This window comes from Sturnus vulgaris, chromosome 6 (genome assembly GCF_052056855.1).
Source record: "Sturnus vulgaris isolate bStuVul1 chromosome 6, bStuVul1.hap1, whole genome shotgun sequence".
Lineage (NCBI taxonomy): Eukaryota > Metazoa > Chordata > Aves > Passeriformes > Sturnidae > Sturnus > Sturnus vulgaris.
The window spans coordinates 13,417,683-13,439,707 of record NC_142248.1 but is presented as its reverse complement, the minus strand read 5'-3'; the positions used below and the strand labels follow the sequence as shown (position 1 = coordinate 13,439,707).

The following is a 22,025-nucleotide window of genomic DNA, read 5'->3' as shown; positions in this document are numbered from 1 at the left end:
TCACCTAGCTGTTCTTTTATTGGATTTATTAAAATGCATTCATTTGAATGGTTCTGTGTTAAACAGCAATCCAGTCATGTCCTAGGGCTGCACTGGCTTCTTTGCTAATCACTGCCTACTAATCTTTGTCTTGAATGCAGAGCTCATGGTAGGTTACTGTAAGTTTGCTTCCAAATATGATTTAAAAATTTGAATATTAGGGCAATTACTGATTTATTTCAGTTGAAGCTAATCTTTTTGGCAATTCCTCATTCACAGAAATACTGTGAAATGTCACTCGGTTCTTAATCTAATTCCTAGTTCATAATACAAACTTGCTGACTGGTTAAATCCAATATATATTAAATCCAACATACACTTCCTGCTGTCTTGACTGGGTGCTAGATAAATACTTAGTGTGCTTTTCCCACGTATATGAATATGTAAATACTTTCAGATTATTAAAATGAGCATGCTACTTTAGTAGTTTTGCCACAACAGAATTCATGCTTCAACTTCTTTTTTAGCTTTTTCTTGTAATTAACACATTTCTAAGGACTGTAGCTTTATCAGAAGGAGGTCTAATAATGGGGACTACAGGCCTTTCTCCAGATCTACTCTTTTTGATTCAGAAATGCCAAATTGTGTTGTCCTTAAGGAAACTCTTTTTTTCCAAAAATTAGCAAATCTAAGAACACAGCTAGAAGGCATGTCCTGCTCTTTGCATAGTCCTTGTTTAGTTTCTTAGGCTGACATTTTCAAAGCAATTAAGCACGGTTGTTTGCTTGCCCATTGGTGCTGCAGATCCCATTTATATTTATGCCCTTGAAAATACTTCCTTCACCTTAAAGTTGAAGCTTAAATAGTGCAAGTGTGCTTCATGAGAATCATTTTCTTTGTCCTAAATTCTTTAAGTGAAATTCTAGAAGCTCTTGGAGTTAGCTGTACAGCTGAGGTGCTGTGGTTCCATGAGACACTTGCATCCATCCTGTTTCAGATGCCTGAGTGGTCCAAGACAGGACCTGCTGCAGGTGGTGTGGAAAGGGATGGCAGCTGTTCTGGCAGGAATGGCTGCAGTGCCACCTCTCACCACCTTTCCTCACTCCCCTCCTCTCTCCTCCCTCACCATGTGTCAGCAGGAGGCACCAGAACGGATTGTCCAGCTGGGCATGTCCTGTCCCTGGAAATGTTAAAAGTCAGCTTGGATGTGGATTTGAGCAACCTGGTCTAGTAGGGTGTCCTTGCTGCCCATGTCAGGATTTTGGGAACTAGATGATCCTTGAGGTCCCTTCCAGCCCAAACCATTTCATGGTTTTATGCTGTACTTGAGTCATAAGAAATTTGGACATGTTTAGTAGATTCAAGTCAGTGTGTCAGAGGATAAAATAAGAGGTATTTTGTAGTGGGGAAAAAAGCAGCAGCCTAGAACCGTGATTTATTTTATATAATGACTTCTTCAGCAGGAGTAAACAAGCCAGGTTATCTTTACTTTTCTTTTCCCTCCTTGTTTTCCTGCTGCTAATACTTTATCCTCATCATCATTCATCCTTGGTAGTAAAGGAAGAATACAGTAAAGTAGCAATTTCCAGAGTTGTTAAATTTTAAATTTACTTTTCTTTAGAGACAGAGTAGGACCACTTCTGAGGGTCTTTAAATTATCCCACCATAAATATAATAGGCTAAAATTAGTTAATGTCAATTTCATTGTGTCCACATTGTCTTAGCAAGTTCAAAATCCTTTGCCTCATGTCTTGGGATAGAATCTTCTGAGAGCAAATTACAGTACATTCACATAACTTTGCTTCCAGTGCCCTTGCAAATAACTGCTTTCACTTTCCACTAACCTGTAGCTCAGACTTGTAAATCTCATGCCAGTTGTGATAGATTTTCTTACTATTTCATTCTGGCATATGTGGTTGGTGTTTATTTGAAATAGAGCCTCTGCAAAAATTCATGTGTGGGAGGAAAGATTATTTACTAGGCAATAAGGATGCATTTCTATCAGGTACATTACATGCAGAAACCCCAAGGCTCTCCCTTGTCCTCCTTGAATCAGAGTTCCTACCTGTGAAATTGGTTTTGGAGACAGCAGTAAATGGCTGTGGATACTGCTTTCTTCCCTTTTGTAACTTGTCTCTCTGTAGTCCAGATGTGAATGATGCCAGTGTACTCCTTTTTTGTGTGTGTATCAATTTGGAATTGGTAGAAACAGATTGCTTTGAAGAATCACAATTGTGGTTGGGTATAAAATTATTTACATCTTCAGCTTCTGCTGTATTAGAAACATCAACTGCCAAATTAGAGGGAAAATGGAAATTAAAAAGCACAAGTGTGTTTGAAGATGTGTGGTAGTAAATAGAACCTTCGAGGTATGACCAGCATTTTTCAGTTTAGCTGGGTTTTTTGTAAGTATCATCATATTTAAGTCAGAGAGGACCAACTGAATGTCATGGAGTCTTTCCTCATTGCTAACAGGTGAATCATTTCTATCTTCTCTTGGAAATGAGAGTGAGTTCATTTTGTCACTTGTTTAAGAAACAAGCACATGATGTGTCCTATCCTTCTGCATGGAAGGCTCTGCATAGGATGGCAGCCATGGTACCAGGCTGAGTGAGAGTCAAGTTCTGGCATTGCTCAGCCAGCACTTCCCATGTGGCTCAGTGTTAGACATTCACTTGGAAGCTGCAGTGTTGTCCTCCTGGAAATAAGCAACATTCATGGTTGTTTCACTTGAAAAAGCATTTTGACATCTTCAGATTAAATCCATGATCATCAAGGCAGTTATAATAGAAAACAATGAGAGTATTTGGAACTAGGCTAACTTTTGAAGTTAGACTGAATAGCAGGTATTTCTTCATTTGTGAATTATGGATTTATGAAAACGTGGGAAGTGAATTCAGTGCATAAGTTGCTTCATCACTTGGTATACACATAAAATTTTAATCCTTTTCCTTTTGCAGTTAAGTTACCAACTTAAAGTGGGTATCATGTACTGCAAAGCTGGGCAAAGCACAGAAGAGGAAATGTATAATAATGAATCAGCAGGTCCAGCCTTTGAGGAGTTTCTTCAGCTCTTGGGAGAGCGAGTTCGACTCAAGGGATTTGACAAGTATCGTGCTCAGCTAGATACAAAAAGTAAGACTTTTTCATTCTTTTTTTTCCCTGTAAGTGAATAAAATGCTTGATGTGGTTGCTAATTGCCTTTTTGAAGAGAGTTCTTAAAAATAACATCTTTGCTGTAGGATGGCAGTTGCTTAATATAAGTGAAAGCAGAGCACGTGTGTAATTTAACTGTACTCAGAGTCTCTCAATTCTGATGATAATTGGATTTTTGTACTGGTTTGGTATGAAATTATCGATACAGCTACAACAAGAAACCAGTAATTATGGAACAATTATTGGTATTGCAAATCTATCATCAGTGTGTTGTCTTAAGACTAATCATAATACAGCTTTTATGTCTTTTTTTTTTTTGATGATGCGCTTATGGACGGTCTCCAAAATGTTTCATGAACCCATCTATGTCACTCCACCTTGAAAAGTTGAAATACTGCTTTTCTGATGTCTGTTGCATGCAGTTTTGTCTTAGTCATCCTGTCAAATGTATTCCTCCCTCTGTGCTTTTTCTTTTTTGAGTTATGGAAATTAAACTGGATTTGGCAGCTATATTATCAGCTCTAAATGTAAAACATATTGCAACAAAATGCAGTGGTGAGATGATCTTGGGTGACCTTAACTATAAAAGAAACTCCCTGCATTTGGAATCAGTCATGTGAAATACCTGTTTATCAGCTAGCACATGCTGCATTCAATTTGTAGATCTGTTTAAATTACTTGGGGAAATTTTGTCTTGTATTCCATTTCATTTAGTACTGGAGCTAACCAGTTCCTATGGAGATCTTTTGTTCACTTGTAGCAAAGGAAATGAAATAAGGAATTTGATTCATGAAAGCTGAAAAACATTCATCAGCTTTAGTGCAGCAGAAGCTGTGGTCTTGCCATGGGTCTGCTGACACAAATAGAGTACCTTGCTGTGCTTTAATGCTCCATCATTCTATATTGTCCTTAATTCCTTCAGCAGTTGTGTTGCCATCTCCTCAGGCTGTTCTTGACCAGTTTGATCATCTATCCTCAGAGGGTTCTAAAGTCTCCTTTGGTTTTAAACCAAAATTCATGTCTATTTTACGCATATTTAATGTTGAATCTGCTCTTTAAAAATTTTCAATACTTATATTCCCTCTGTTGTAGTTCCTCCCTCAAGAGCATTTCATAGACACATAGAACAGTTTGAGTTGGAAGGGGCTGAAAGATCATCTCATTTCAACCCCCCAGCCATGGACAGAGACACCTTCCATTAGAGCAGGTTGCTGAAAGATCCATCCAGCCTGGTGTTGAACATTTCCAGGGATGGGGCATCCACAGCTTCTCTGGGCAACCTGTTGCAGTGCTTCACCACCCTCACAGTAAAGAATTTCTTCCCAATATCTAATATAAACCTGCCCTTCTTCAGTTTAAAATCATCCCCCCTTGTCCTATCACTACACGTTGTTGGGAAAAGTCCCTCACCAGCTCTCTTGTACGAAATACATGTAATTCTCAAGGTGAGTTTTCCTTTTGCAGAGCTCTGAACTGTCATTTTATTGGTTATAAAGAGAAGCTAGATGAAAAAATCCAATGAGTATGGAAAACAGAGAAAATATTTATTTAGCTTCTGGCTTGATATTGTGACTTTGTTACTTTCAGTTTTTAAAACAAGATCCTCTCTTCCATTTAACTTCCCTGGGTTAGTTACAATGTGAAAACAAGGGAAAATAACTCGTATTTTGGTGTCAGTCCACACACACACACACTCGTTTCTAGCATGTGTAATGCTGTATGATTGATTCATCTGCTCAAATATACCCAAGAAAGCTGTAAATGTCTTCTAAGTACTTGTTTTGCGTTTCCTTCTGAACAGCAGAATTTTCCAGATGTTCTCAATTCCTTGTTGTTGCTTCTGACTCAAGGAAAGAATTTTGTCAGGCTTTATTGTACTACAGTCTAGCACCTGTTGAATGGAACCCTTAAGTTGACTGAATCTATCCTGCTTTTGAGAGTTGTCTTCTTGTAAAGAAGGTTTCTACTCATGTTGAGAGCTGGCATGTCTTTTTCACATTGCCCAGTAGACCCACTTAGCTCCATTCCGTATCTAGAAATACAAAAAGTTTTTATGTGAACACTTCAGTATGATTGTAGAGGACAGGAAATCCCCTAAATGAAGGATTTCCTACATTTTCTTTCAGTCAAGGTTTACAGCCTCACATATGTGGAACCTCATCAGCCAGAACTGCTTAGGAACTCTTTAAGTTATGTGAAATCTTTCAGGTTAGATTGCCTGCAGGATTACTGAGAAAACACATGACTGCTTGTGATCATGCACAAGTTCTTAATGAGTAGGTTTAGACAGCAGCAAATGTGAACAATGGCAGCAAATATTTCTAATTGATCTTGATGGTGATATGTTCTCCTTTCTGCCAGTGTGCAAAGCACAGATGGAAATGCTGAAAGAGAAGATGCTTTGGGGGCACAACACTCAGCTCTTTGGAGAGCTGCATTTAGAAACACTTAAAGTATATTCTACACAGGAAATGGGGGAAAAAGCCACTCTGTGATAGGGGAAATTCTAAAGACCAGAGATTGTCACAAGAGCTGCATCTTGAGTGTAGGGAATATGTGAAGAGCAGAATACAGCCAGGCAATACATTTTTGATAGCTACCCTGAATAATCAGTTGGTCCTTTTGCCTTGGCCTTAATGCAGAGACTTGCAAAGGAGGGGGTTGTGGTTTTTTACTGTGACTTAGTTACAGGTTTTGTTGAAACAGCTAGGAAGTGAGCTTCTCCATCTTCCAGCTCTCTGCTCTTCTCTTCCTAGAGAGCCCTGTCTTTAAATAGTTCTTGCAGTCTCACTACTCAGGAAATTTTCCTGCACAAGAATTCTGTTCAGTGACAGCACAGTTGATTGCCAAGATATGCTTAAAAATAAACGTCTATTCAATGACTTGTCAGAAAGGTCAGACCTGTGTAGACTGCTTTGCTACTTTCTGTACCTTTGGCAATACTTTGCAAGCTGTGGAAAGCAGTTGCATGATGTAAGACATGGAAGGGTTTTTCTCTGTGTGGAGATAAGCAGATTTGTATATGTATTCTAGAAATATTAATAATATTTTTAATTTATGCAAATTTAGAAAAGTAAAGTTAATCTAGCAAAAGGCAGTTTCAGAACAGTTTATCTTAGAAATTTTTAAAGTTAGAGTCCTAATTAGTAAGTGTTCATAACAGCCAATTCCTTAGAAGGAGGAATCTCATGCATGCTGTTAACTGAAAGCCTATTTAAGTGTATTGGATCCTTCAAGGGCTTTAGTTTTGGATCTCTGCCAGTACCACTGTGAAAAAGAGATGCTACTTTTCAAGTTTTGTTTGTTTATTTCTAGAATTACCAGAGGGGAAAGAGTCTATCTCCTGGCAGCCTGCAGACTTTGGATAGGAAATAGAGCTTGAAAATATCACCCATCCCACAGTGACTAGAAGTTTATGGGCATCACTTTAAAGTAATAAACATCACAGTGATCTTTCAAATTATAACTTCAGTCATTTTACCTTATTTTCCAGTTGTAATGCATGCTTTATTTCCTTCCCCCTCGCTTAGTCTTGTTTCTCAATATTTTAAATTGGTAAGTGGGATCAGCTTGATAATGCTAGGCCTGGTAGAAAGGATTGTGTATCCAACAGAGTGGTAGTGTGGTTGATGCAGGAAATAAGGGAAATTAATTAATTTGAGTTTTATGATTTATCAATTTGATAAGATTATAAACTAAGCTAATAATGGTAGGTTTCTGTACTAGATGTTTATATACTGCATGATTTTCTGATTAAGACATAAAAAGAATATAAAACCATTAGCTATTAGGTAGATAATAAAATCTAGGGAATGAATGGACTTCAAATTGACATTTCGTTTAGAGGTTGAAACCCCAATGATTGTAATGAAATAATACAGATCGATTACCTTCTTAACTTGCACTATATGACATCTTTCCAACCTTGTGGAAATAATGATAGACTTACTCTTGGGTCTGGGACTTTTGTTGAGACACCTACAGATCTTAAGATGTTAAGTTGCTTAAGAAGCAGAAATAGAGATGGAGGGAAGTGCATCTGCATTTCTGTGTTTGTGTTACACATGTACTTTTGTACGGTACAAAATAAAAGATTTTGTCCTGGTTTCTGTGTGAAAACAGCTTTGGTATTATGGAAGTTGATCGTGAGTGCTTGGTGTAATCCTTGTGTATGACAGAAGAGCTATCCTTGTGTTGACAGCTGCTGACGAAGCAAAGGCAGAGGGGAGCAACATTAAACTGAAAATACTTGTTCTTATCCTTTTATTGTGAGCCCTTCTGCAGTTTGCAGTTTGGCTGTCCTGCCTTATCAGTGTAACTTACTTTTTGTTCTGCTACAATTCCTTGGAATGTTGTTGTTTTGTTTTGGTTTGGTTTTTTTGAAACATACAGTCAGATTTTCTACCCATAATGGTTTTTATAGTTTTCTAGCACAGAGGTTAAACTGCTGTAGAAGCAGGCTGATAAAGTGCTGTGGGTTTAGTCAGCAGTATGCTGGTGGTGTCAGCCACAGTTTTGAGCACTATTGCTGTTAGGAAAAAAAAACAAACACTTCAAATGTGAGTCTGTTAATTCTTGTGAATACAGCTGAGAATCATTGGAAGGACTGAAGACTAAGGTGGATTTTTAGAGATGATTAATGATGGAAGGGAAAAAGGATCAGCTACTCAGCTAAGTAGCCAGACCCAGTAATGGGGCAATGCTGGGAAAACATCATGAATAACTATGCCATAAACTGCTGGCCAGAGGGGATGTCTTCAGTGTAAAAAGGTGCTAATGAATTTGAAGATCCCTCAGGCCTCTGTTAAATAGAAGCAAATTAAAGTAGATTGCAGTGCTGGCTTGCAGTTTTGCCCTTGAAATTATGGATGTTATTCCAGTGCACAGTCTTGGATTTTATTGCAATAGCTGTGATTTGATTTAAAGCAAACACCTGCAATTATGGTGGTGTACTTCAGGAAAAATATTATGAACTTCAAAAAAGCTGAATGGTGAGAGAGATGTACAGTCTGTAGTGCATATGGACTTCTGTTGGTAGTTGGATTTGAATAGGAGAGATTTAAACTGTGAAGTGCTTGGAAATAATTGGAACTATTAAACGTGTCATTTGGATTGTAGCCTGATTATTTAGTTTGCAGAATCAGTCCTATTCTCAGAAAACATTTTTATGCCTAAAATTAAATCCTGCCAGCAAAGTTGAAAGTTTGGCTTAAATATGTAGGTGTTCTAGAATATTTTTTGTCAGAATTGTTTTATTCTATTCCCCCAATACCTTTTGAGCCCCTTCCTCTCTTGGGGCCTGCCTTCCCATGTCATGTCCCTATCTTTTGGAGCCTGCTCCTCCCCCTTTTAAATTATTTATAATGTTTTTATATGCTCTGTTTCTAAAAGATGATGTACAAATCAGACTGTCTAGAGTTCAACAGATAAAGCTGTTATGAAGTTGCATTGATGTTTTGGTGACTTTTGGGTGTATCTGCCTCCTTTGGGTGTGCACTGCAGTGATCTGGCAGAGGACAGAGGCTGCTGTGAACACAGGGCAAGATGAAATGATCCCCTTTCAGCTGTTCTGCTGTTCTAATTAGCATTTAAAAGAAAATAATTATAATTATTTTTATTATTATTTTATTATTATAATTATTAATTATAATACTTTCAATTTCATTTTACAGATAATTTTGTGTTTGGTTTACAGTAAAGCTACCTCTGTTTTATTATTCTGAATCTGTCAAAGTTTATGCTCAAAATCTGGGTAAATAAACTGTATGTTTCTGTTACTGGAAATGCATCACAATTCTCAAATCTGTTATCTTCCTAGTAACATGATCTCTCTGCTAATGAAAATGCCAAGATACAGTTTTTAACAGCTTTTAAAATATATTGTTATAAATAGCTGGGATTATATATTTTGGTAGCATGTTTATATAACTTCAAATAGCCAGAATGCTTTTTTCCATATATAAAGCTAATTATTTTTCAAATTGTATTTCAAAGCAGGCTTTTTGCACTGTAGACATAAGTTGTGTTTAATAGAATATACTCACTATTCTATCTTTAAATGTGTTACTGCTTAAATTAATGGCACATTTTTCATGGTCACTTTTTAGAGTGAAAGAAAGTGAGAACAAGTTCACAATTTATCTGTAATCAAGTGTTGTTTTCAACCAACACTTTGTATACTGAGTAATATGCCCCTCTTCTTTTTTCTTTCTAAACTTCATAATCCTAGTTTTTATGTTTCTCTCCACATGGAAGTCTCTCTGTCCACATTTAATTATTTTTGTGGCCTGTTTCTGGATCCCTTCTCTTTCTTCTGTAACTTTTAAAATAGGGTGGCCAGAACTCAAAACAGGTGAGATTACCTTCAATTAATATACCAGCAACATGATGTCATTTTTGTGGGTTTTTTCCATCCTCAGTTATAAGCATGCTGGCATTCTATTTGGGGTTTTGACTGTTCCTGTCCATAAAGCAGCTGCTCTAGTGAAGGTGCTACCTGATTTCATTACAGTTAATTTCTAGTCCTGATGTTTATGCTTAAGAAAACTCATCGTGTTCTTATTGTGGGTTATTTGCTGTTTAATTATGTATGAGATCATGGTATTCATTTTCAATATCCCTCTGCCTTCCTCTTTGAAGTCTTTTTCACATTCTTTTCAGTTCAGTTTCATTCTGAGATATTGGGTGATGCCTGAAAATGATCACAGACTTTGTTACCACTTTTCATGCTTACATAGGCTTTCTTCAGGGTCTTCTGATATAAATTCCCTATTCCTAAGAACTTTTTGTCTGGGAAAAGTATGCAAAAGTGCATAGGCTGTCTTTATGTGACATTTGCTTTGGCAGGTGAATAAACTCTGAGTAAGTTCTTACTTGCTGATATTTCAGCTAGGATTGAGGATGAATAAAAATTATTGTCCTGGCTGATGTTTTCTTTAATAATGACACTTTGTTTTTAAACTTTTTTTTTTAATAATACTTTTATTTTGTCTTCTTTAACTGCAGCTGATTCAACAGGTACTCACTCTCTGTACACAACATACAAGGACTATGAAATCATGTTCCACGTTTCTACTATGTTGCCATATACTCCAAACAACAAGCAACAGGTAAGATGGGCTCAGAAGCAGATGAACTATTGAGTATTTATGACAACTTTGTTACTAGCAAAAAAGCACTTAAAGAATCAAAAGTAAAGGTGGCCATGTCTGTGTCAGGGAGGTGAACAAAGCACATGATTGTAAATCCATCAAAGATTTTTCTCCATTGGACTGTTTTCTATTTAATTGTGCATTACTTTGATGTAAATAGTATGCAATAATGTCAGTAGTACAGGTCAGAAGGACCACAGTGTACCTGATGACTTGAAATCATTTTAAACCTTCTACAGCTAAGTCAATTACCTTTTAAAGTTTCCATTCAGCAAATTGTAATACACACAGAGACAGTCCAGCACATTACACAACAGTACATGAGTCGAAATAGTTTTGTCAAGATCCTTTATTTCCCCCTTGTTTTTTTAAACTATATAATACTATTTAGGCTGAACTGCTTTGTTACACTGACTCTTGTTAAGTTTTTTTAACCTGTGTATATGGGTTTTTTTAGACACGAAGCCATATTGTTTTGTATGATGTACATGCATTTTATTCTAGAAATGGTGCTTTGTAGTTCTGTAAATAAAACAGATTTTTGTTTCACAATAAAAAATAGCATAAAATTCTTTTTAGTTTGCTTTTGTACACTAAATGTTCTACTACTCTGTAGCTCACCTTCTCTTGTACTGTAGTCTTGGATTTACTGAAAGAAGCCTACCAGGAAATTATTTATAGTGTGTCTTAAGGACAATGACAACTTATTTACAACTTTAAATAGAACCTACCACAGGCTTGCAAAAATGTGTGAAATGGGGATGTTTTCCTGCTTCCATGTATCGCTGCTTACTCTTGATACACACGGGATTATTTTTTCCCTCTGTTTAGCTTAAAATTTTCCTTTATAAGTTCACCCTGTATGCTACATATAGAAATGAAATTATTATGACAACAACCATGCCTAAAAATTCTGGTACTTGTTATATAACCCTCGATTGTTTGTTTCCAGCTTGAAGTATCACTTGGGGAAAGAAAATGAGCAATAGTAATTTATAATAATGAGAAATAAATAATTGAAAATTTGCAAAACGTCTGTTTTAACCTTTTGTTTTTCCCCCCTCATTAAAGCTTCTGAGAAAACGACATATTGGAAATGATATTGTGACAATAGTTTTCCAGGAGCCTGGAGCACAGCCATTCAGCCCAAAGAACATTCGATCCCACTTCCAGCACGTGTTTGTCATTGTGAGAGTGCACGGCCCCTGCACTGACAGCGTTTGTTACAGGTACCTATGGCTGCATTCCCTGCAAACAGGGAGTGGGAGTGCAGAGCCAGCTGCCATTCTGCTCCTGGGTTCTCAGCAGAGAAATGTAATGAGAGATGAGGGTCAAGGAGATTTTGAGTCATGTGAATTTAGAACCCTTTTACAAGTCAATAGATGCACAAATGTGTAGATGAAACACGCCCAGTGAGGAAAGTGCTGCTGTCGGGAGTGAGTACACACACACACGTGAACATCCACTCACATAGCAAACACTTGGAAATTATTGTAGAATTGCCTTCTCACTTCCTTTTTATTCTCTTCATAAAGAGTATGCTAGAAGAATATTTTTGCATCGTTAGAAATAGAACAAAGGAAAAAAACTCTTCCATTTTTTGCATAGGCTTATGCTCCATTTTTGAAATTAAGACAGTTAAGTTTGACTTAGACTTTCAGGAAGAAGCTAAGCTCTCTGAAATAGCTTAATTTCTTCTCTCATTTCAGTCCAACAAAGAAATGACAGAGAATTCTGCAGCAAAAAATGAAGTCTTAATGTGACCTTAAAGTTCACATGATTAAAATAGAAAACGGTAATTGATAGTAACATGTAATAAAGAATTGCAAGATTATATTCCTATTAGTATAGTTTTTTAAACTAATTTTTTTAAGTATGCAAGCAGATAGAAATAATGTTTTTGAGTTTTCACTATCTTTTTACTATCAATGAATATTCTTACCTTTGTTATATACTGAACTCCTAAAGTACTTTCATTTTTAAATGTTGACTGATCTCAGAAAACTTTTATAAAGCATTTTTATTTAAAATATGAAATGTTGGAGCAGTGGATTTAGAGCATGTATCTTGAAATGAGGTAGCCTTAGAATTAACTTGTTTTTGCTGAAATACAAATATTCACTGAAGTATTTTATTAGGGCACATGCTTATTTAGAGGAAAATCTAAGACTGCTGTGTATGAGTTGGTGTATTCATTATTTTTGAGTACATATAGATGGCTTAAAGGGTTTTCTCTCCTCAAAAGTTTTTGGTAAAGTTCACAGAGCATTTCTGAAATTGCTGCTGAACTTTGTACGTGTATTAACTCTCCTGGACTAAGAATGTTCATGTTGATACTCTTTATCAAGCATCTTATTGAAAAATTCAACTGTTTGCATAATTTATGTGAACACAGCTTGTTCTTACACTCTTAGACATGTTTCAGCTCCTACCCTGTACAAAAAATGATTTTGAAGCAAAGAGAATGTAGGAAATACATCCACAAGGGCTGCAGATGCATCTTCCACTTGAATTGCATATTACAACATAGATCTGCTATTGTCTGCTACTTTAAATGATATGGCTACATATATTTTCTTCCTTTTAAAAGGCATGGGAAAGATTGACACTTGTTGAACTGAAATAAATTCAAGTGTCTGAGGGTTCTTTTTTTGACCTTCAGTCTCCTTAATCACCTCATTTTTCAAGTGTTTTCAGCTACAAGGGCTGGAACCTCATTGGTTGCTTAATGGCAGTTTTGGCTTTAGTCATAGTACAGCCTTAAATTTTAAGGGGAGGGGAAACAGGTACAAAAAATAGCTGGGAGAATAATATCAGTGTTCATTTTGATACACAAGACCACCAGAACATTATATGTTCTCTGTACTGTCTTTAACGTTGAAATACATTTTTTTCCTGTCCTCTCAGTACAAACACTTGATTTAAACTTGTAGAATTTTATTATGAAAAGTTTTTCTAGGAAACTTTTCAAAGTAAGTTTGACCTCTTTTTCACTGAATTTTTTGGAACAGTTTCATGGATTCATAATTCTAGACAAAACAGGAAACCATATAGCATAAAAATGTACTGGAATTTATATTTTAAAACTACATAAAAGGAATAAAATCAAGCACTGTCTTGGCCAGTGATTCTCTCTCCCAACTAAGATAAACAGTATTTCAAAAGTCTGGCATCTCTGAGCATTGCTTGCTTTTTAAAAGTTCTCTAGCATGTGTTAAAGATTGAATTCTTATCCCTGGGATTCGTGACACTGAAAACTGAACCAAACAAAATCTTATTGGTAGTTTCTGGTCGGTTTTCATTGCATGCAATAATTGTGTTTAACACTTAGGCTTCCATTTCTTAATAGCAGACCCTTCAGGACCACTAAAGATGAGTCAGATAGTTGCTTCATGAGCACCCCCTGTTGCAGACTTTGAGATATACTGGCATACATTTGGAGGAAATATGACAGTAATGACATCTTTCAATATCACTTGCCAGAAAATATAACAATTAGAAAACAAACAAAAAACAAACAAAAAAAGAGGAAGAAACCACCCCAAGCAATTCAGAACAGCGAAAGCAAAACAAACAAACCACCCTACCACTCAAAACCAGAAGATACAGTTGTAAATTGGGTGACTTAATTTTGATTTTTGGTGTTCTTATGCCCCCTCAAAAGATTTACTCTGAAATCTTAGTAGCTGATTTTTTGGGGAGAAATTTCTCTGATTATGTTGAAGAATTCAGATAAAATCAAAATGTGAAAATAATACCAGCCAGCATTCTAAGTGAAACACCACATACTTTTCTAATGTGATCAAGTTTTATCCTATTCTTCTTTATTTCCATTACCATAGTATCTTGGCCAAAGTCAGTTAATGCTTTTTCAGATCTGGTTAGAGATATGTAGTAAATCCTGTTTGAACTGTTGGAACATTTCTTGTCACAAAACTATTGAAGTAGAGTTTGAGTCTCTTAGGATAGTTTGCCAAGTGAATGATACTGGATTGGAATGTTAAATCTCCAGTGGTTCCAAACAACTCTCGTGTGATTTATATCAAAAGAAGATTGACAATTGAGAACAGCTAAGCTGGTCCCTTTTGCCTAAGGCACTCTTATTGTCAGTCCATCAATTGGTACAGGAACTAAAAGGAAGAGTTGGAAAAGAACCTATCTGTTCCTACTGTGTATCTCTGAACTTTTCAGAAGTTTTTTATTTCTGGTATTTTTGGAGTTATCCTTCTATGACTGGCATGCAATATCAGCTAGTGAGGTTTTCAGTCCAGAAATTTAGATCAGTAGTGTGTTCTATACATGCATTCAGTCACCAGATGATTTTCTTAGTGGAACTGGCCTTATGAGATGACTTAATTGCCTTTATCTTTTTAATGTGGTCATTTAAGCTATATTTCTAGTGTTGATCATGCACTTGACACTGCTTTCAGATGAGTCTTTCAGCATCAAGTAGCTACATTCTAAGCTAGCCTTTCTAATAGTGTGAGTTTGAGGTTGTCTTTTTATACCAAAACCAAACAAAATTCAGAACTGCCATACGTGAGTGATTACTTAAAAAAACCCAAAAACCTACAGTTTTATACTTGAAGCTCTTTTTAAGCTGTGATATTGGGAATGACTCAAAAATGCCTATATGCAAAAGAGTGGCCTTCTGTTTATATAGTAAAGGAGGCCTAGCCTCCAGACTGGCAACATTAATATGTAAATTTAGACATATTGCTGAGGAAAGAAAAGAAAAATTGAGATAATGTATTGTCTGTAATCAAAAACTGCTGAATTTACCTAGAGTGAAACACTGTGTTTCTTTTATTTCATTTAGTGTTGCTGTGACAAGATCCAGAGATGTACCATCCTTTGGCCCACCTATTCCAAAAGGTGTGACATTTCCTAAATCAAATGTGTTCAGGGACTTCTTACTAGCCAAAGTCATTAATGCAGAGAATGCTGCTCATAAATCAGAAAAATTCCGTGCAATGGCCACCAGGACCCGGCAAGAGTACTTGAAAGACTTGGCAGAGAAGAATGTCACCAACACACCCATTGACCCTTCTGGCAAGTTCCCCTTCATCTCACTTGCTTCAAAAAAGAAGGAAAAGTCCAAACCTTATCCAGGAGCAGAGATCTATAGTTCTGGTGCTATTGTCTGGAGTGTCCATGCAAAAGACTACAGCAAGGGTATGGAAATAGACTGTCTGCTAGGCATCTCCAATGAGTTCGTAGTCCTCATTGAACAGGACACAAAAAGCGTGGTGTTCAATTGCTCCTGTCGAGATGTGATAGGGTGGACTTCAACGGACACAAATATCAAAATATTCTATGAGAGAGGTGAATGTGTTTCTTTGGAGAGCTTCATCAGCAACATTGATGACATCAAAGAGATCGTCAAAAGGCTGGAGGTTAGAATGTCTTCTCTTGTTTGGTTTCCCCTTCTTTGCTTTCTCCTCTCACCCCTCGGCCAAGTAAAGCTTCAATTCAGATAAAGCCTGGGATTCCTAAAGCTACTTGAGTTGTTTATCATTAAATTTATAAGGACTTCCCTGCTTCTATTTCTCAAAATGGAATATTGCTGTCACTTTTATCAGATATCAACTAGTCTCACCTGGATGTGTGTGTGTGAAAGATGTATTAATATATTAGAAAGACCAGGTCCTTCAGATGCATAAGTTGCTTCCACACAAGTACGGAAGTGTCACATTATTTCTTCTTCTTGTTTTCTTTCCCTTTCTCTGTTTTATAGGCTTGCTGTATCTTGTTTCAAATGAATCTGCAATATCTTTGAGACTAACTTATTATGTTGCCAGCAGGGTGCAGTCCCAATCCCCGCTGCAACCTTCAGATATTCTCTGAATGCATGTGATAAACTGAAAATGCAGTGAATCATGGTATCTCCCTATAAAACATCTGTCCATGCTCATTTTATATCCAATTAAGCTATGAAAGAACGTGCTACATTTCATTTTCATTCCTGTAATTTCATAACTGTAGTTGTATAACAACCAGAAAAAAAGGAAATCTAGGCCCTATTAAATTGCTCTTGATGGTATTCATGCTCATGGTACATGGAAGAGTTGGCATAGTCCCCAGTTTACTGTGCTTAGTAGCTACATGCTACCACATTCTGACTGAAAAGTAATTTTGTCGTTTCCCAAAACAGCCACAAACGGAGAATGTTTTTTTGGTTACTAAAGTGTAAAAGACAGAGATGCTTGTGTAACTCCATGTGTTTTTCTGTTGTGTGCTGCCATGTATCTTCTAAAATTCCTGTGGTTGCAGTAAAAATTCCAAGGCAGGACTTGAGTAACCAGATTCTACTGAAAATATTTGTTTGAGCAAAAAGACTCATTTCAGCTGAATACATACCTAGGACTGCAATATATATCCCTTGAGCGTGTCCCACCGTGATCCTTGGGAGTTGGTTGTTCAAAACTTGAGCCCCGTGACCTCTGTTAGCCTCAGAGATGTCTCAACGCATGAAATTCTGTGTGCATTTCAATTCCCAGCTTGTGACCAAGGGCTGTGAAACAGTGGAGATGACGCTGCGCAGGAATGGCCTGGGCCAGCTGGGCTTCCACGTGAACTACGAGGGCATTGTGGCAGACGTGGAGCCCTATGGCTACGCGTGGCAGGCGGGGCTGCGCCAGGGCAGCCGCCTGGTGGAGATCTGCAAGGTGGCCGTGGCCACCCTGAGCCACGAGCAAATGATTGATCTGCTCAGGACATCGGTGACAGTGAAGGTCGTCATTGTCCCTCCCTACGAGGACTGCACACCACGCAGGTATTTTGCAGTAGCTGTGTTTGCTGTGGAATTGTATCTTGTTTTGTGGGAAGAACCACCCCAGAGTGTTAGCCTCCAAAAAAAGTGGTAGAATTACAATGCAGCATCCAATATTTTAAGGTTGGAAGAAGAGAGCAGGAAAAACTGCCCATATTCTGTCTCCATGCCCCTCAAATATTCACTGAGTACCAAAATGTAATAACATGTTTGAAGAAGTTCATATAACCATGGAATTTAACATGGCCCTCAAACAACGTTTTAGTCATAATTGTGTGTTAGCGTGCATCAGAATTGATTGTACACATTCCTGCCTGCTTTCCCATTTGCTGGTAGTTGGTAATGCCTGTGGATGTAATTCTTGAAAGTTAGGAATAGACTTACTTACTATGAAAACAGAAGCATGTAAGACTGTAAATGGATCAAAGGTATGCATCTGGCCAGAGAAACTGCTGCACATGGTCATTCTTTACTCCATACATCTTATTGCATCTCTCTCACTTCCCATCTGTACTAAGCCTGAAGCTCATGGCAATTACATTGCTGCTTTTATAGTTTAAAACTGTCAGAAATAAGCAGTAATAGGTGCTTTTTTCTTAAACTGGACATTAAGTCCCTCCATTTTTCCTGAATTCACACCAAAGCTTTTATAATTTTTATGCATTCTCAACATTGTCTTTAGCCTTTGGCCACATCACTGAGTCTAATTGCATGCTGACATCCTGTATTTGTATCCTGGAAATCCTCTATATGATTAAAATGGAATGATGTTTAATAAAATAAATTTGCCTGCAGGCTAGTTGAAGGATTAGGGTAGATTTGCCAAGAAGCAAGTGCAGTTACCAAAGTTCAAAGGGTTCCTTGGAGTGAGAGACCAAGAGAGCATTTTTACACCACTCTTTTTTAATCAGTCTATACCTTTGTAGGTGTAATTGCTAAATCTTTGTATAACTTTGATGGAGCTGAACTTTAGCACATATTTATTATATTGATATGAAATTGTCTCTGAGAAAAGACCTGGTACTTCTATAAAAGAAAAATCCATGTTTGTTTTTACTATAAGCAACATGAACTCGTTTTGTAAATGCTAGCAAAAGAGGAGCAGAGAGAAAAGGAGTTTGATTTGTCCTTTAGTTGTCAGTGGAAAATTGAATGCATGTCAGGGATTAAAATGAGCAGTGGCATAAGGTCACTCTAAGAGATATTTGGAAAGCTTTTGTGCAGTATTTAGCAGCCTGAGCAAATGGAAAGTTCAGCTGCAATCATCATGAAAGGATTAGAGCAGAAAAATCAGTGTGGAAAGCACAGATCTTATTATTTCTGAACTAAATTAAATACAGCCAAAAACAGGCTTACTTTTAGTGTATCCAAACCCATAGCAGTAAGATAAATGACTGCACTTTTTGAAATACTGCACTCAGAGTTTTGTTGTTGCTGTCTAGTGAGAAAATGTTCATGGTGGGTTATTGCTAGTTATAAAATTCCATAAAGCAAATCTTGATCCCCCCCATTTGCTCTATCCAAAATCATAAAAGTTCAAGAACTGTCTTGAATTTTTAGCTATCCTACATGTATTACTAGAGACTTCAGTTAAGTATTTGCACAAAGCAGTTTCTCTTTTGGCAATCAATTTTCTGCAATTGAAGTCCTTTCATTATGTTCTCTGGAGGTCACTGAGTATTTCTACTACAGTAGCTTCTGCAGACCATAACTAAAATGAAGATGTGTTCTGCTTGGAATACTAAATTCATATGAGAAGAAGTCCCTATCCTAATAAATTGGTTGGCATGAAGTTGGAGGAAGATCAGGGGTGCAGTTAGATAAGCTGACTTAGCAACAGGCACATGCACAAGGTCAGTAGGAGATACAAAAATATATCAATTCACATTCTTATGCCCTGTGCAGAGGCAGGCCTTGTTATGGTTAAGTCTCTACTAAACCAATGTTTTATTAAAACACTGCCACTGAACTCATTTAGTGAACTGATTGCTGACCTTGAAGCTAAGGACACAGCATTAAGAGGAAATTCCTGCTTGTTAAACTGTAAGTATTGTGCAGGGGGAAAAAAGCAAAACCCAAACTAAGTACATAAGCACTTGGGAAAGAATAGCAGAGACATAAAATATGAGGAGGAGAGAAAAAACAAGGATATCAATTATCAGTATTATAGTTCAGTTGTGAGTGGCCTTCTCCTGCTCATCCCTGTCTACCATGCAGTGGAACACATCAGAGATCCTGGGAGACTTTCAGGTGAAGCTGACCTACCTGTGCTTCAGAAGGACACCTCGTGCCTTTGAACTGATAATTTAATTTAAACATAAAGACTAGAGGGTAGACCAATGTAAAACCACAAAATGAGTATATTGTGGGCAGCAAGACCTCAACACTGACTGTTCCACTTTGTCTTTTCCCATTACACTGCTCAACTTGCTTATGTCAGCATGGCCAGACAACAAGTTGTCTTGTTTTTTGTTTTTGCAGGGAAGAGATACTAATATTTCTCACTCCTAATGGTGTAATTGCTTAGAGGAAGAGCTATAGGTTCAAAATTTTGCACTGATTTTTTAATTCTTCTTTGCATTAGTGAGTGATGTATGTGAATAAAGTAATCATGAATTAAAAATACTCATTTAGTATTCACTCAGAGATCTATACATTTGTCAAGAGGAATACCAGAATTATCCAGACTGAAGTGGAAGATCACATCTTTTTTCCAAGTGCCTCATTTGAAATGTATGCAGAAGTTTGCCCTGCTTTTTATGTAGGCTACATTAGCTTATGTCCTGTTCTCATCAGATTTTTAGGCTGTGCTGTTCCTCAGGAAGCAATGGGCATCTTTGGGGTTTGGCACCTACAGTTTCTAGCAAGTCTTTTCATAATGTGCAAATTTATCAGCTGAGGTACTCCAAAGCCAAAGTTATTTGAAAGTTATGTAGAATGCCTTATTTCATGTGACTCTTGTCTTTTCATGTCTGTGTGTCAGAAAGGTGTGTCTCAAAAAGAACAAACATTTTCAGGTCTTATTTGCCCATGGCTTTTTTAAGAAGGGAAGATACCTTCTAACATACTTTTTTAGCTCTTGTAGCCCAATAATCAGATGGAGAGTATCACCTGGATGAACTGGAATGCTGGAATGGATGGCTGTAAGCTCTTCTGGAGGGATAGACAAGGACAGGCATTGGGTTAGGCAGTGTTTGATTGTCTGGGGCTCAGTGGTGATGACAGCAAGGTTGTGGATGGGTGAGAATCAGGGGCAAGGCCAACAAAGCAGATTCCATGGTAGTCTGTTGTGGATCACTCACCAGGACCAAGAGGCAGACTCTCACTGTCACTAGTCCTTTTTCTTGTGTGAGCCTTCTAAAATTTGGTAAATAAATATTTCTTAAAAGGAAAATGTCATATTTCATAGAATTGATTCAGCTTCTGTCTTCAGATTTCTCTTCTTGTAAACAGGACATACTCTTCTTTTAATAGCTGCGTATTAAATTTCTTCATTTCTAGGAGTTCTTCAGAAAACTACCGTATGCCAGTGATGGAGTACAAAGTGAATGAAGGAATGTCATATGAATTCAAATTTCCCTTCAGAAATAATAATAAATGGCAACGAAATGCAGGCAAAGGACAGGGACCTCATGTGGCTCAGGTACCATCTCAAATCCAAAGTCCAGTACCATCCAGGATTAGCTCTGGAAAAGGAGAAGGAAAAATGCCACCCCCAGAACGAGCCAACATTCCCCGAAGCATCTCCAGTGATGGGCGCCCGTTGGAGAGCCGGAGGTACGTGTCTTCTTCACAAACGGCTTTTCATTGCTGCTCTGAATCTTGCCTGGAAAAATTCATTGGAGTTGTATCTAAGTATCTGAAGACTGCTTTTACTCTTGGTTTTAATTAGACAAAAGACAGCATGACTATGAGTGAAACAATAGTTAAAAGGAAATACCTTTCCTGGCACGATTAACCACAAAATGAAGTATGCTGGGATGTTTCCCCGTGTTGGATGGTATTCTGAAACCGCTGGATTGCCATTGAAGTTTTTAAATTAGTTAGTCAGACTTTTAGAGCTAAGTGTTCATGAACTTCTGCATTTGGAAAAAGTAAGTTAAAAATTTATCTTGTTCATAGGCTTGGTGGAACTGCCTAAAGCACCCAAGGCAGAAATAATATCTGACAGAGGTTTTAGCAAGAGCATTCTGACTAGTGCAGAAAGGAAATTTATCTGACTGGGGAGTGTTCAGACATTTTAGACTAGAGGAGAAATTGTTCTAAGTTTGGATTTCTCCAGGGTGGTTTGGGGTTTTTTATTGTTTCGAGTTCTTTGAACAAGAAAGCGATGATTAGGATAAAGGTATCAGGTCCATCCTGTCACAGTATTTTCATTCTTTCATGAAAGATGTACTTGATAGCATTCAAATGAACTATCATTGTTTTGATTATCTATACAAATATGTCTCTGCATTTTCAGTGAGGTCTGTGGAGGGAAAAATAGTTAATAGCTTGTATTTCTTATTTTGGACAATTCCTTAGAGGAAAAAAAAGCTTTAGCTAGATTGTCATCTTTGTGGATGAAAAATATAAAGCAGTAATAAGATGCATATTGTAGAAAATGTAAAAGAGAGGTCTAATGAAACAACTTAACATCCTTTTCACGTCCTGAAGAACTGGGGACGGAAAAACATGTTCAAAGATGGTACAGCCTGGGCCAAGAAACTAGCAAGGTGAAATTGAAACTTCTGTGTTGGATACCTCGTTAGGAAATTGCAGTGGTTGCTAAGGACTTAATATTCTTACTTTCTTTTTCTTAAATATATACTTTAAAAACTCCCATCTGTGGAATTTGGAAAAAAAAAACCTGCAGCACTGAAGGCACTAATAATTTCACAGACAACCTGACTAGATTGTCTGTTAAAAAAGGTTGCAGAAGCCACCAAAATGCTGGATTTGATTCTCAAATTATATATTTGGACCAA

At 37.2% G+C, this 22,025-nt stretch overlaps 1 protein-coding gene across 3 annotated transcripts in view; it reads left to right on the top strand.

The window, feature by feature from the left end:
* Window positions 1-22,025, top strand: part of SIPA1L1 (signal induced proliferation associated 1 like 1) — a 197,110-nt gene that overhangs the window by 139,075 nt on the left and 36,010 nt on the right. For all 3 annotated transcript variants that reach the window (XM_014869373.2, XM_014869376.2, XM_014869370.2), the window contains 6 exons: window positions 2,940-3,114; window positions 10,141-10,244; window positions 11,358-11,515; window positions 15,106-15,682; window positions 16,787-17,061; window positions 20,560-20,835. In XM_014869373.2, coding sequence (XP_014724859.1) covers window positions 2,940-3,114; window positions 10,141-10,244; window positions 11,358-11,515; window positions 15,106-15,682; window positions 16,787-17,061; window positions 20,560-20,835 — 1,565 coding nt within the window. The remainder of the gene's footprint in view (window positions 1-2,939; window positions 3,115-10,140; window positions 10,245-11,357; window positions 11,516-15,105; window positions 15,683-16,786; window positions 17,062-20,559; window positions 20,836-22,025) is intronic.